Here is a 14,999-nt window from a genome sequence, read left to right on the forward strand (position 1 = left end):
TTGAAAGGGATAATGCCCCTTTTGTTAGTCAAGTGATTGGAAGGCAACTAGCCCCCCCCCCACTCACGCCCACCAATTCCCAATGCACATCTAATTAAAACTTTTGAGATAACCATTTTGTTCAGCGTAGTTCAAGGGTCTGGAAATTACGTTTTTGACAACCTCCGTACCTTCTCAAGACCAGAACATAATTTGCATCTTAACGAGAACTATTTTGTTCAGCATTATTGAAAGGTCCAGTAATTGTATCTTTGGGGATGTCAACCTCCCCACAATCCTCAGGTTAAGGCCTGTAAGTTTGGCTATTCGTTCATTGCATACATATAGTACATGCCACTGAGAAAGGTATTCATGTTTGAAGTTCATTTTCCAAAAAGACAAAGAGAAAACAGATAAGCCTTTTAGAGAATGATGAGGAAAGTGCTGAACTAAATCAAAACATGTTATGTGTTTACGGATTGTCAAAACGGCGTAACTCATGAATGACTAGGTTTATCAATTTGGAACATTCAGGAAATGATAAGGGATATGATCAAAAAGGGAATATTTGTAGGCTATCATTGCCTCTGCAATTACCACTAGTCCCCTGCATCGCAACTATAAGGGATGGCCGACGCGATCATTGTTCATCGGAATATTTATTTTTTGATCAGTCTTTCTCAAATCCCATCTTTAATATACAATAGATTTGCGCCTATTCATGAGATAAAAACTTCGCGAGTAGCTGGCTGGACGCTGAAATTCTTCGATATTCATCAAGAGAAGTAGAAATCTAATAGAAACGATATGGCTGTGGCATTTCAGAATCCTTGCAGAATAGTTGAAATATATAACAGCTATGTATTCCTAACAGAAATAATTATCAAAATTAGTAGTATTTTTGTTGGTTGAAGATTACTGTATACAAAACTTCGAATACCGTACCACAAAATTCATCATTTATCATTTAGAGGGGGAATCCCCCTCTCACAAACCAATCATGCCCCCTATCCCGAAAAAAATTTAGATATGGCCGTATTGGAAAAATTCAGAAATAAACATGTTCATTATGATTGTAAAAACTACTTTTGGTTTACTAATTAAAAATCCATTGCTAATTTAAATATGGTCGTATTAAATATGGCCTAATTTAAATAATGGCCATATTAGAAAAATTCAGAAGTAAATTTGTTCATTGTGGTTGTAAAAACTACTTTTGTTTTACTAATTAAAAATTGATGGCTAGTCTAAATACCAGCTTTAATTAAAGTACTTTTAAGTTTTAATTTATTTCATATAATTTTGTTTACTTATTTTTCTTTTTTTTTCTTTTTTTCAAAAATGAATAAAAAACGAACAGAAATTACATTTTTAAAAACAATTTTTTCTTGACAAAAGTAAAGAGCGAAAATGTGTTTTCAGTAGAGTAAAAAAAAACAATTGACATTATAATGAATAATCAACTAAAAGTTAAAAGAAACAACTTAATAAAAATGAAATCAATAATGAACTTATAAATTACAAAAAATAAAACTGATATTCAGCTCAAACTCAAAACGAATAGAAATTACTAAATAATTCAACGAGGAAGTTGTCTGTCTTGTACGCCAATTAAAACTTTTTTAAAGCAGCTATTATAAGAGTTAAAACAGTATAAGAGATAAAACAGTTAAAAGAAATGGATATTAGACTTAATAAAAGAATAAAACTACCGTACCTCAAAAATTCAGAAATAAATATGTTCATTATGATTGTAAATATTACTTTTGTTTTACTAATTAAAAATCCATGGCTAATTTAAATATGGCCGTATTGAATATGGCCTAATTTAAATAATGGCCGTATTAGAAAAATTCAGATATAAATTTGTTCAATGTGATTGTAAAAAACTACTTTTTTTTTACTAATTAAAAATTCATGGCTAGTTTAAATAACAGCTTTAATTAAAGTACTTTTAAGTTTTAATTTATTTCATATCATTTTTGTTTTCTTATTTTTCTTTTTTTTTCAAAAATGAATAAAAAATGAACAGAAATTGAATTTTTTAAAACAAGTTTTTCTTAACAAAGGTATAAGTTCATTATTGGTCTTGTACACCAATTATAGTTTTTTTTTTCAAAACAGCTATTATAAGAGTTAAAACAGTATAAGAGATTAAACAGTTAATAGAAATAAATATTAGACTTAATAAAACAATAAAATCAATAATGAACTTGAATGTACCCAAAATAAATTGATATTCTAATCAAACTCAAAACGAACAGAAATTACTAGATATATGAAGTGGGAAATTTTCCCAATTGCCCTCCAATCAAAGCGCGATTGTTATACGCGCTTTACTGAAAGCAATATATATTTTAAGCGATTTCAAAGCGAGAGAGAAATAAAAAATGGACTTTTTGTCAAATAAAAACTCAAGGCCGTATCCAGAGTAAAGTGGTTACCTGGATGCTGCTCATTCCCCCCCCCCCGTCCCGCCCCATCACCCAAAGGTTAAGTTCTACTCGTAAAAAGCTACAAAAATATAAATAAACTAAAGTTGATGCATTTCGTTAAGTTTTTCTTTGTAAGCCCCCTCGAACAAAACACCCAAAACAATGCATCCGGAATAACGGGTCTTATTGTCTTTCAGTACCCCCTCCCATCCCCTTACTCGAAGGTTTAATTTTACTCATAAAATAAAATGGCTACAAAAATGCATATTAATAAATTTTGATACGTTCTGTGATGTTTTTTTTAACACACCCCACAAAAAGCCTCTCCCCCAAAAATAATCCTAGATATAGCCATACAGAAACTAAACTGTTCACAATACATATTGTTTTTAATGAAATACATTTTAGGTTTTGTAAAAGGAAAGAGAAGCGAAAGAAAGCACCATTTTTTTCCGTAAAAATCGATTCGTCCTGGGACGTCATTTTTCTTTGTTGCGTTGTGGTTAATGTTATAATAAAATTAAAACCAAATTCATTTTATATTTTTTTAATTGAATATATAATAATTAAGAACTAAAATTCCAATAGCAATCAAGATCACATCAAAGAAATTTTTCAAGATAAAAGAAACAGTTCTATGTCAATATTTTTCTTTTAGTTTTATTTCTTTTAAAGATATAGAGCAATGTTTATTTTTTTGAAGAAATCCATTTTATTCTTTGCAGTGAAGTTTTGCAATAACGAATCTATTTAAAGAAATATGTTGGGAATGAAGAAATATTAACAGAACTTTAGTGCATATCAGTCAGATGGAACTAGATTGATATTAGAAAATGTAATCGCAACAAATCCGAAAACTTTCGCTATTCTACTTATTTTTCAATGTTTTAATTATAAAAGACAAATTACTTAAAATATATATTGCTTTCAGTAAAGCGCGGTTAACAATCGCGCTATGATCGGAGTGCAAGAGGGAAAATTTCCAATTTCATATATCTAGTAATTTCTGTTTGTTTTGAGTTTGATTAGAATATCAATTTTATTTTGGGTACATTCCAAGTTCATTATTGGTTTTATTCTTTTATTGTGTCTAATATCCGTTTCTTTTAACTGTTTTATCTTTTATACTGTTTTAACTCTTATAATAGCTGTTTCAAGAAAGTTATAATTGGGATACAAGACAGACAACTTCCTCGCTCAATTATTTAGTAATTTCTGTTCGTTTTGAGTTTGAGTTGAGTATTAGTTGTTTTTTTTTTTTCACTTATAATTTCATTATTGGTTTCACTTTTATTAAGTTGTTTCTTTTAACTTTTAGTTGTTTATTCATTATAATATTTTTTTTGTTGTTTTTTTTTTACTCTGCTGAAAAATGTTTTCGGTCTTAATTTTGTTAAGGAGACATTTTTTTTTATTTAATTTGTTAAAAATGAGCAATTTGTGTAACTTAAAACTCTTGTCCCCGAGCTGTGGGTGTTTTTCCACCCCGGAGGCATCGTTATTGGTCCTTTGGACCATTTTCAACGAAATGGTTATCGCAAAATTTTGATCAGATAAATTTGGGGAAAAGGGGGCGTGGAGTGTAGTAGCTCCGATTACTTTCGACTCTGAAAAGGGCACTAGAACTTCCGATTTCCAATCGCATGAGCCCCTCAAAAGTGTAGTCGACCACCCCTTCCATGTGAAGTTTCTATCGGAAAAAAATAAATAAAAATAAAACATTGAAGCCTTATGGCTCTTTACCATAGGAAACTTTATAGCCTTGACCTGATCGAAATTGGAGTTTAAATGTTTTGATTTTTTTTTAGTTTTGCTAGGTGACGCTCCTCTGTAAGTGAAGCTACTACTTTAATTCGAATCGAGCCCATGTTAAAGCATGAATTTTTCATCGCTTAGGTGTCTCCTATACTCTTTGAACTAAACAGCATTATATTTTCTCGGGTACCCTTTTCAGTTGTTAGTTTATCGAATTAATTGATTTGGCATTTACAAGTAACATATGATACTAATCAATATTATCACACTCAGAGTGAAACAGTATATGTTTCGGAAGCCTATGTACATATTTCAGGCTCAGATTTACAGCATTCATTAATAAAATGATGGAATATTCTGTCTCCAAGAGAAATCTTCCCTTTCATTCAGAGTATGAGTGGCCATGTCTAAAACTCGGCTAATAGTCTCCTAGTTAGTTTTGCTCGTTTCATGTTAACGTTCTGTTAACGCACAAGTTCATTCCCACTAACTCAAGTGAATACTTTGAAAAATTTGAAAGCTGTATTGGGAAAGGTAATTCTGTTGAATTTGGTTTCCGCAATTATTTATGGAAACCATCGTTATATCCAGCCTAAGTTAATTTTCCGGCAAGTGATTAAATTCCCTACTACATTCGCTAGAGAAAATTATTTTTTATGAGGTGAAACAAGGTCCTCTTTTTAGGCGAGGAACAAGAGCCAGCTGACGACTACGAAGTCGATAATGAGTTTTTCGTTCCGCATGGTTATCTGAGTGATGAAGAAGCTGAAGATGAGATGGAGGATCTGGTAGGTTAGCTTTTGTTTTAGAAAGAAAGGCGTGGTGGAAAGGAAGTGAGAGGAAGAAAGCAGCTTTGATCTTGGTCATGGGCCATTGAACCTTTGATAATTTTATTTTAATGTCGCCATAAGGGCCATGGGAGATTTTTGAATTGAATTTCTAGAATATTTTAAATTATCGCAGTGATCCAGCTGTCGCGATGGTCTCTTGTGTATAATATTGCTACTTCTCAATTATTAGGTGTGGAACCAAGGGCGTATCCAGACTTTTTCTGGGGGGGGGGAGGGGTCGCAAATTTTTTTTAAAAATAGATCAAAAATATGTGCACTTTTCTTACGTTTTGCGAGTTGGACAAAAATTAAGGGGGGTGGTTCAAACCCTGAACCCCACCCCTCTTGAGTACGGCCTTGCGTGGAACACCAAGAAAAGTTTTAAGGCTCAAAGTGAGATCAAAAGTCCGGTCGTTTGGTTCTTATTTTATAAAGAAGAGATCCAAAAAAGAAGTAATATAGAAAGGTACTTTCATTTTATAAAATGATCGTTGATTTTTTGAGAGCTATGATATTCCAGTCATCTAGGATATGGGACATTTATTTTTATTTTCTCGGATGTTCGAATAACTCGGCTGAAATGATTTGTTGAATCGTGGGGATTCAAGAAGTTAGAATGAGAAGAGGATAATTTAGTCTGATATGAGACTAAGTGTATCATACTTTATCTTCTTTAGAATGGAAAGCAAGGACTTTAATTATTAGTTATAGAAACATTAGCTCAATAGAAGGTAAGAAGTTTTATGTCAGGGATCGAGAAAAAGACAAATAAGGGAAGGAAAACAATATAATTTAGTACAAGAATGAATGTAAACAATAGAGCTTGCGCAGTTCCTTTCAAGTATAAAACTGTCGACAAAAAAAATTAGTTGGCGTCAAGTGTTTTTTATTTTATTATATATTTTATATTTAACTGAAAAATCGCCTCCGGAAAAGTGGTTCTAAGGATGTTTTTATGGTACTTACGTTACGTGTTATCCTGACCACACTCAGGCAGTGAAGTTAGGTTAATCATAATGAAATATTTCAAAATCTGGTGAAAATATAATACTTTAGTTACAAAATTATGGAAACTACAACAGAGAATTATGTAAAGCATGCCGCCCGGAATGCATTATATTAAATATCTAACATAAACAACTCTATATATTACATATTTAATTAAATTATACCTGCAAAGTATTTTATCTCACTAAGGCTAAGCTAATTGTCTCAGAATGCAGACAGAGAAATCGGTTTTACGCAGATCAATAACTTCAGTGTGGTCGGGATAACACGTAAGTGCCGTTTTTATTTATATTATTTATGGGGCAATACCAAAAAAATTTCTGGTTCGAATTCGAGACACAGTTCCACCTCGGTCTCTCGATCTCACGATACCTAATCAATTTGGTATTAAACATATTTCTGATTTCATTGTTAACTACCAATCATTTCTGTCTGAATTTAAGGCTTTAAAGCAAATAACGAAAAGTATACTCGGAAGTTAATGGGGTGTCGGGAAATTAAACTTTTGATACCTAAATTAGGATTCCTTGTCTAAAGTTAACCTTGAAATGCTTAGGATGCAGCCGAGTAAATATGAACGATTTTTGTGCTAAGGAGGCTGGCACATTCAGATAGAAAAAAATAGTATAAGTATATGAATAAAATAAAAAAATTACCGTACGTCTGTTCCCTGCCTGCTTTGAATGTTAATTTAATAATAATAAAAAAGAATGTTAGGTTGAAGAAATAATTTGATTTTTTAGTGTCATGCCATGCGGTTTTAAAGGAGAAAAATAAGACTAAAATAAAATCCTGCTCACGTACCTGGACGTATTTATGGAAATTGTTACTTGTATCAAAACAATTCCAAAGCGTCATTAAGACGCATTAGAGAAAAAAAATCAATTCACGCAAAAATATATTACCCTAATGTCATTGATGGATTGAAGAAAGGGAGTTTTGTTAACTAAGTAAAGAAAAAATCCGACCTTACAAAATGTCCAGTTTGGATTAACAATATGTTGAACACTAAATGTCAAAGTTGCTAAATAACTTTCTTAAGTAATACTAATAATAAAAATAAAAAAAAAAGATAAAGCAGTTGTTGTTAGGGAATAGCGATCACTCTCTTATTATTTTATTAACGCGTTTCGTAGTGAGACGGCTGATTCTACGGTACTGTTGTATGCAAATTGATGTATGCAAAACAATCGTGAGCTAACCTAACCATGAACTTTTGCCGAACAAGAGAAATTTTCGCGCTATATTAATGAAACTATCACAGATGGGTCTTGTGCATAAATTAGTGGCCAGGAAAGCGTTTTCAAATTTTCACCACCACCCCTTCCAGAAGTCTGAGCAGTGGTTTCTAAGTTATCATAAAAACTGTTTTGGCGCTGCAGAAATATTTTTCTTTCAGGAAAAAATCTGCAGCACAATTTATAGCAATAAAATTTACTTCCAAGTTTTCCCTCCAAAACTGTGACTTCTCGTATACTTAGAATTCTCTTATTGTGTATGTGACACACGTATGTGCATTGTTGCCACTACAAATACGAAAGAGGCGGAAAGACAAATTCGAAAATGTCTTCTCGTACTCTCAGTTGGACCATATACCCATTCCTGGAGCATGGTTCAAAATTCGTGTCTACTTGCTATTAGGTATTTCATTCCATTTTTAAACCTTTGACCCCTCCTCTGGTAAAAGTTTATGAGGTCTGCTGAAGTTCTTTTAAAATTTGACGAAAATCTCCAAAGGAATGCTGAACTAAAATTTGTTGGCTACTTACTAGTAACATCGCTTTGATTCCCAACAGCGTAAAGCTACTTAAAGTTTTTATTTCAGGAGCGAGTTTCTGTAGCAGCATTTTATTAGAAATGCCATCCTTGGAGGGTGGGGAGCTTTCAGTCTTCCTAACAGCGATAAGACAGGGAGAAATTGCTTGGAAGTTAAATAATTTTGAAGCTATATGCTATTCCTTCGTATTATAAATACCTTCGATACCTATACAGTATCAGGCATGGAAAATGAAAAGAGAAGGCTCAAGTCTTGATGAGTTGAAAAAGTAGTCTAGAAATGTATTTTGAAAAGCTACATTTACATTATAAATGAATCGTTGATATATTGAGTTTTTTATCTTTTCAGGCCATACATGGTATGGAATAGCTTTAATTTCAACTTCCTTAAAGCTTTCAATGAGTTGGTGAAATTATTTACCAAATTATGGCGGTCGTCGACAGGGGATGCCTCAATTAGAAATTCCTAGAATTATTTTAAGTTGCTAAGGAGAAGACGGGAGGCTTTTAACCAGATCATTAGGTTCAATAGAAAATGAAAAGGAAGAGGGGAGCACTGTACCGTATAATAAAAATGGTACAAGTAGCGCTCAAAATAGTCTTTTGCATGAAATTATGAAATTCAATATATGTTTAACCAATTAATAATTTGCTTCAAGCATGATTGCAAATTATCTACAAAGAGTAACAGGGGAAAAATTTTACTTTCAATAAGTTTACATTAATGTCATTTGCGGTGATCTGAAATGTTTACATCAGCTTGGCAGTTCACTTTTGTCTTTATATATATTTTTATTGTTTCAGTTGTACAAAAATATATATTATACCGGGCGATAAGTAATTTTGAAGTTCTCGAGCGGAATAAGATCCCAAAATTGAGTTTTTGCTACAAGACTTCAATAATTTATCGTAATGCTTGTTTTAATATTAATGCTTAAATGAAAAACCACAGTTTATATAATTATCCAGTCTGATCTTTCCCTATCTCACCCATTATAAAAACCCGGACCGAGGTGCGAGTGCTCCAGAGAATGTTTTTGCAGATATAAACATAAGCGGCATTAGACCTTTTCATGGGTAGACAAAGAATACGGAACAAGGAACAAGTACTGACAAAACCACTTGGCCAGCTCAACCAATAAGTGGACAGTAAGTGCAGAAATAAGTGGGAGGAGCTTTTTGTTCGCACCGAGAATGAAGAGCCAGAAATCATCTGCGGTAAACTTACTGGATAATTGTATAAACTGTGTGAAAAACTGACCGCTTTTGGTCTTTGATTTTGAGGGCAGTTAGCAAGATCTCTATTGGAGATCCATATAAACGTCTCTTTAATTAGATCTTTAAGTAGTTAATTAGATCTCTTTATGAACACTAAGCCCGAAATTTAAATGGGCTTTTAACAAATATTACTGCTTTTCTATCGTAGAAAAGTTTGAGATAACACAACTGTTTAGAAAGGGAAATTACATATTGTAAATGCAAAATCACTGTTTTAGTTGACTTATATTTGAAGATATTTGAAAGTGCGTTATATCAGTATTTCAATTAGCTGTTGCTACTGATGCCATTGACCACTCTTCGAAGCACTGAGCTAACTGAGGCTAGCGCAGCTGTGCAGACTACTTCATTTCAATGCAGTAGTTTCTATTCAATAGAATTTAAACTACTGCTGAATAGATGCTCCTAAATAGATGCAGGAGCATCTATTCAATGATCCTTCCATTTTCCTCTATGAAGTTTCCATATTCTTTAAACCCCCTAATCTTAGTATTAATGCTTACCTTCCTATTCCTCTTACACTTTTCCGATTGCAAAATAACACCCTATGCTTCTGCTCTGGTCCATTTTATGTCTTTGTTGCATCTACCTTTCTGGATAATATTGTTGCATAAGTTGGCAAAGCTCCTGAAATTCTAAATCCAAGAAGAAATCATCCGTTTTATTACACTTACATAAAAATTTCATATTATGTTCTACCTGAGCCTTTGCTGTATTCCTTGGGACAAAATCCATCAAAGTAGTCCATATAGAGAAGGCTTTTACACAACCATGCTTGACTTCGAATTCCATAGTGAACCAACGGCTAATACTATTTCCTACCTCAACCACAGGACCTTGTTCGATTGTCCTTTTTTTCTACTTTTTCTTCTAAAAAATTGGTGCAGTGCATTTATGCATGGTGCGGTGCATAGTGCATTTATAGTATTATATACGCAATGTATTCATTATATTGTGTATCTATGCATTAAGAAAAATTCCACTTTCCTTTCAATTTAAAGCACAATTAAGTAAAATATTCTAAACTTGTTGCAGTTTCTGGCTTCTGGAACCATTTTCTTGTTTGTCTGGATTGTGTTTAGAAGTTTCCAGTATAACAGGATAGAAATGAACTGAAAAAAAAATAAAAATAAACTAATATTCTGTACCAAGTTTTTTAAGACAGTGGGACAAAAAAAATCTTCCGTAAATTTTGATTGTACACTCAAAATTTGTAACATTAAATAACTTAATAGAATATGAAAATCACAGTTCTTTGAGTCTTTATGTGCCATTTGTTTGGGAAACATTAGCCCTTTTTACTGTTTGCATCATGGAAAGGCATTGTGGTCTCCATATGTATTTATGACAAAGGATATCGGTATGTCTTTGAAGGTTTATTTCGTCTTCTAGTATTCAGTATAAGTATATTTGTGTTGCTATTGAAATGACGTCCCTTATTAACATACAATAGACATTAATATGGTACTGCGGCGCCATCTTCTTACTTCCACTGCATTCAACTATGCGGGAGCTCTTTTTGATGGGGGAGATAACTGGTCAGTTGACGACGTAATGTAGGTAGGGTGCAGAAGCCCTAGTTCCTGGCAGTAGCCTACAGGTGTAGCTAGACAAATTTAGCATGTTCTTCCTAAAATTAGTTTATAATCACTTAAGGGCTACCCAGGGTCCGATATTACCAAATACCCCCCCCCCTCCCCGTCTCTCTACGCCCAATGATCATATTATTTTGGTTTTTGAATTTATTTCGGTTCTCAAGGTACTTAGGTTCTTAAATCTTTTGCCTAGCTGGATAATTGCTTATTCTGGCTTATAGAAATAGTAAAAAATCTGAGCTTACGTTTTTACTGTATCTAGAAGGCCCCATAAGTGAACGCTGATTGCAAGAATCGCCCGTTATAACAATAGTTGTAAAACCTGGAACCCGTTTTTCAGTTACTTGCCGTCCTGTAAATTTATGTCGTGGAAAATAAAGCATTTGAACTATCACAGCCGAAACTGTGCCCAGCTATTCTACTCGCTCTCTTATTTTCTGAGATTATTATAAAGTGGCTACAAATATTTTATTCAAAGGAGCGTGAAACCTTGACTTAACCATTAATTCTGAATTTGAGATTTTTCAGTGTGAGAGAATTTTGAATTTGAGATTTTGAAAAGAAGTAAAACAACAAAAATAAAACATGTCTTGAGATCTTGAAGATTAAGGTTGTCCTATAAACCCATGACCACTCTAAAATAAACCAGTTGAGTTACAGAAAATACAAGGTTAGAAAAAAAACAGAAAAGGAAAGGTGACCGGTTAACGGAAAAACCAAACAAATTACAATACAATTTCTTTGTTTTTCCCTCTCCCCCTCCCCCCAAGACACAAACAAAAACATTGACATAACTCTAAGTATAAAGAGATTAAAAAAAGTTTTTTTTTATATATTACTTAGACTAAATGGTAAGAAAAGCTTTATTTTATATGCATTTAAAAAAGTTTTCACTGAACCATGTAAGTTTTTCCCAGGAGTGTTTATCCAGTATCGTTCAAGCAGAATTAAAGTTGGAACATTAAAGTTATCCAAAATTTAAGCTCTGCATGAATATTTGGTTATGGTATAGTTTTCTCATAGCTTAGAATGATAATTTCTCCTTTTTTGGATACATTATTCAGTTTTTCTCTCTTCTAAAACTTGGCCTGAGATTACATTCGTGAAGAAGAGGAACTTTTCTATCTCTTGAGGATTGATAGTTACAGTTTTCTCGAAGTTTGGGGGGAACTATTGTGGGTTTCCTTGAAGCGATCAATATGTCCACGAGGCTAATTTTAAGTGCCTTAGTTTCCAAGCTGAAAAACAATAAAACAGTCAAATATAAGATGTACTCGTGTAAATGTTAATCAACCTTTAAAGCTATTTAAAAGGAAACTGAGTTTTTAGTATGTTGTATTGTAATATTTTTTTTTGGTTGTGCTCTATTCCAGACCGAACCAAATGAACTTCCCCGTGGTTGTGCTAGTATTGCTGGATGTGCTACTACTTCGTGGCTATGCAGCTACTTTTGGCTGTGGTTTATACCACCGCACACCCAATAAACTAGTACGTGGTTTTTCACACTGTTGGCCATCCTAGTTATTCTTTGGCTTATCTCAGTTTTGTCTAAACAATGCTGACTGGGTCAAGCATACCTAACTAGTTTTTCCCAGCTCGCTTGTCAACTTGCTATGGAAGAATGCTACTGTGCGAAATCTGTATAGAAAAAACAACAACTAAGAGTGGAATAGGAGTCTGGTCTGAAAAACGAGTTGTTTTTTCTTATAATAGAGTCAAACTAATTTGCGCAAACCTTGTTTTTTCGCTTGTTCACCAATCTCACAATTTTTGTTCAAAATTGACTATTGGCAGGCCAGTCAACAGTTTTTGATAGTAAGTGCTAAACTTTTTCTGGATAGAGAACAACTTGACAACCATTCACTGGTTCTAGCGATAAAATACACTGCTATGTCCAGTGGGAACTCAGCGCCAATAAAAAAGGTATTTCAGGTCACTACCTGGGCTTGGCTGATGAGTTTTTCAAAGTAGTATCCAGTTGGAAGCTACCCGTTTTAAATCAGAAGTGTGTTTTTTAAATATTGAAATGAAGATTGAACCTATGATCATTCTGAAAGATATGCTTCGTGAAACATAATAACTGAATCATAAGGATCCAGATACAGGTGCATTACTGCTAATTTAAAGCGTTAAAATAAAATCGTTTGTTAGACTGGCAAACAGTATAGTTAGACTTTTGGCGCTAAACTTCTTTTTACATTGAAGAACATTTTAAGAAATGTATGTAATTACAGTGAATATTCCTTCATATAGATTGGATGTTCCTCTATCAGTAGCCTTTAGTTTTTCTTATAATTTAATTGTATTATTTGGAATATGGGAAATTGATCTAAAATCAAGACTATTTGTCTGTAAGAATACCAAACTCTTGACGGTGACACTTTGAACTTACAAGACACAATTGTAGCTCTATAGCAAGATACGACTCCAACTCTGAATTCCTTGCAGAAATGTGGCTCATGATTCTCCCAGTTGACGCTGAAATGACATAATAATATCATAATGTCTTGATGTGTCAGAATAGTGTCAGATGACTCTAAAAAACAACGTGTTTGGAATGAGTACCTGAATAAAGAAAATAAAACTTTACAACTGATTGTGGCATGGTGAATTTACAGTAGTGTTTATTCAGTATTCCTTAGCCTGATTTCTATTTAAAGTGAATCTCAGAACGTTGAAAGAATTTCCTCGGACTCTTAGGGTTAATAAATTCTTAAGCTTGACCTCATACATTTTTCATGAACCCCTATCTGACTCTAAATCCTTCTGAATCCTTCAGTAGGAAGTTAGCTGAAGGATCTGACTTCCTTGCAGTGTTCTTTAGCCTCTGTTTTTCAATAAATGTATGGATTTGTTTTCATTGACAGTGTATGGTACTGGTTATTCGATATTCTCCAGCCTAATTTTGCTCTGAGATTAATCTTCATATTCAAAACGCCGAAATGAGAGATGTAAAGAAAAAGAAATTTTACATGGAAGTATGCAACCATCAAACTTGCTCCTTAGTAAAGTCTTGGATTCCTCGTCCGTGATTGCAATATAGTCATAAATTTAGCTGTATTATAGTAAAAAATAATAAATCAAGATAATTCATCTGCAAGTATAGTAATTAGATCCTAGAGGGTTTGTCCGGAAAGTAATATGACCGATTTTCTTCCGTCGCGAGTGTACTTCGGAGCGTGCGCGCGCCGACTGGATTCGGTAGAGGGTGTTCCTAGCTAACGAAAGAGTGGCTAGTCAGTTGTCTCCGAGCACCTGGAGAATCAGGACAGGCATTTTTGCGTGACGTGGTTTCTGTGTTTGGTGCCAGCCAAAAAGGCAGCGTTCGTTAGAGCAGAGGTACGCGATTAAATTCTGTGTGAAACTCGGTAAATCTGCGACAGAGGTGTCTGATATGATCAAGCAGGCTTACCCAGATGTTGCTTTAGCAAGAAGTGGTGTGTTTGGAGGCATCGGGCCTTTTTGGAGGGCCGGGAAGAGCGTCGTCGATGAAGACTCTGCTGGAAGACCTTTGACTTGGAAAAAGACCGACAATGTGACTCGTGTGCGCAAAGTTTTGAACTCAGACCGTCGACCAAGTTTTCGTTTAATTGCCCTAATGTCAAATTTACCAAAATCTGTCGCTCTTGACATTGTGACGGTCCATTTGAACATGCGCAAGGTGTGCGCAAAGATGGTCCCAAAAGTGCTCACTGACGACCAGGAATTGTGGCGAATGGAAGTGTGCCAAGAAAATTTGAATGTGTGTGAAAGTGACACCCAATTTTTGAATAACGTAATGCCAGGTGACAAGTCCTGGATCTTTCAGCATGATTCTGAGATAAAGAGGCAATCTTCTGAGTGGCACACATCGGCGTCTCCTCACCCAAAAAAGGCAAGATTGAGCAAATCCCAAGTGAAAACGATGCTCATTGTCTTTTTTGACATCAAAGGCATCGTCCATCATGAGTTTGTTCCTCCTGGACAAACAGTCAACGTCAAGTTTTATGTGGAAGCGCTCAAAAGACTAAAACAAACTGTCAATCGGGTCTGACAAGACCTCGCCGCTGACAGGAAGTTGCATCACGACAACGCCCCAGCTCACACCGCCTTTCTCGTTAACAACTACCTGACCGAGGCCAACATCCCAACGCTTCTGCAGCCTCTTTACAGCCCGGATGTGGCCTCCTGGACTTTTTAATATTTCCTAGCCTGAAAGGGCCGATGAAAGACAAGCATTTGAGGCGAAAGAGGAGATCAAAGCAGCATGCACCGCGGCTCTCAAGGCTATTCCGGAGAATGCATGCCGTGACGCCTTCAATGCTTGAAAATTACGCTGGCAGCGCTGCATTGACGCAGAAGGA

At 34.4% G+C, this 14,999-nt stretch overlaps 1 protein-coding gene across 1 annotated transcript in view; it reads left to right on the top strand.

Moving 5' to 3' along the window:
• LOC148954061 (uncharacterized) overlaps positions 1–14,999 on the top strand; it is a 148,072-nt gene that overhangs the window by 103,969 nt on the left and 29,104 nt on the right. The window contains exon 10 of the mRNA XM_089085776.1: positions 4,854–4,957. Within this exon, the coding sequence (XP_088941902.1) occupies positions 4,854–4,957 (104 nt within the window). The remainder of the gene's footprint in view (positions 1–4,853; positions 4,958–14,999) is intronic.

The sequence above is a fragment of the Artemia sp. Qi Xiang Cuo genome, chromosome 3 (assembly GCF_049724085.1).
Source record: "Artemia sp. Qi Xiang Cuo chromosome 3, ASM4972408v1, whole genome shotgun sequence".
Classification (NCBI taxonomy): domain Eukaryota; kingdom Metazoa; phylum Arthropoda; class Branchiopoda; order Anostraca; family Artemiidae; genus Artemia; species Artemia sp. Qi Xiang Cuo.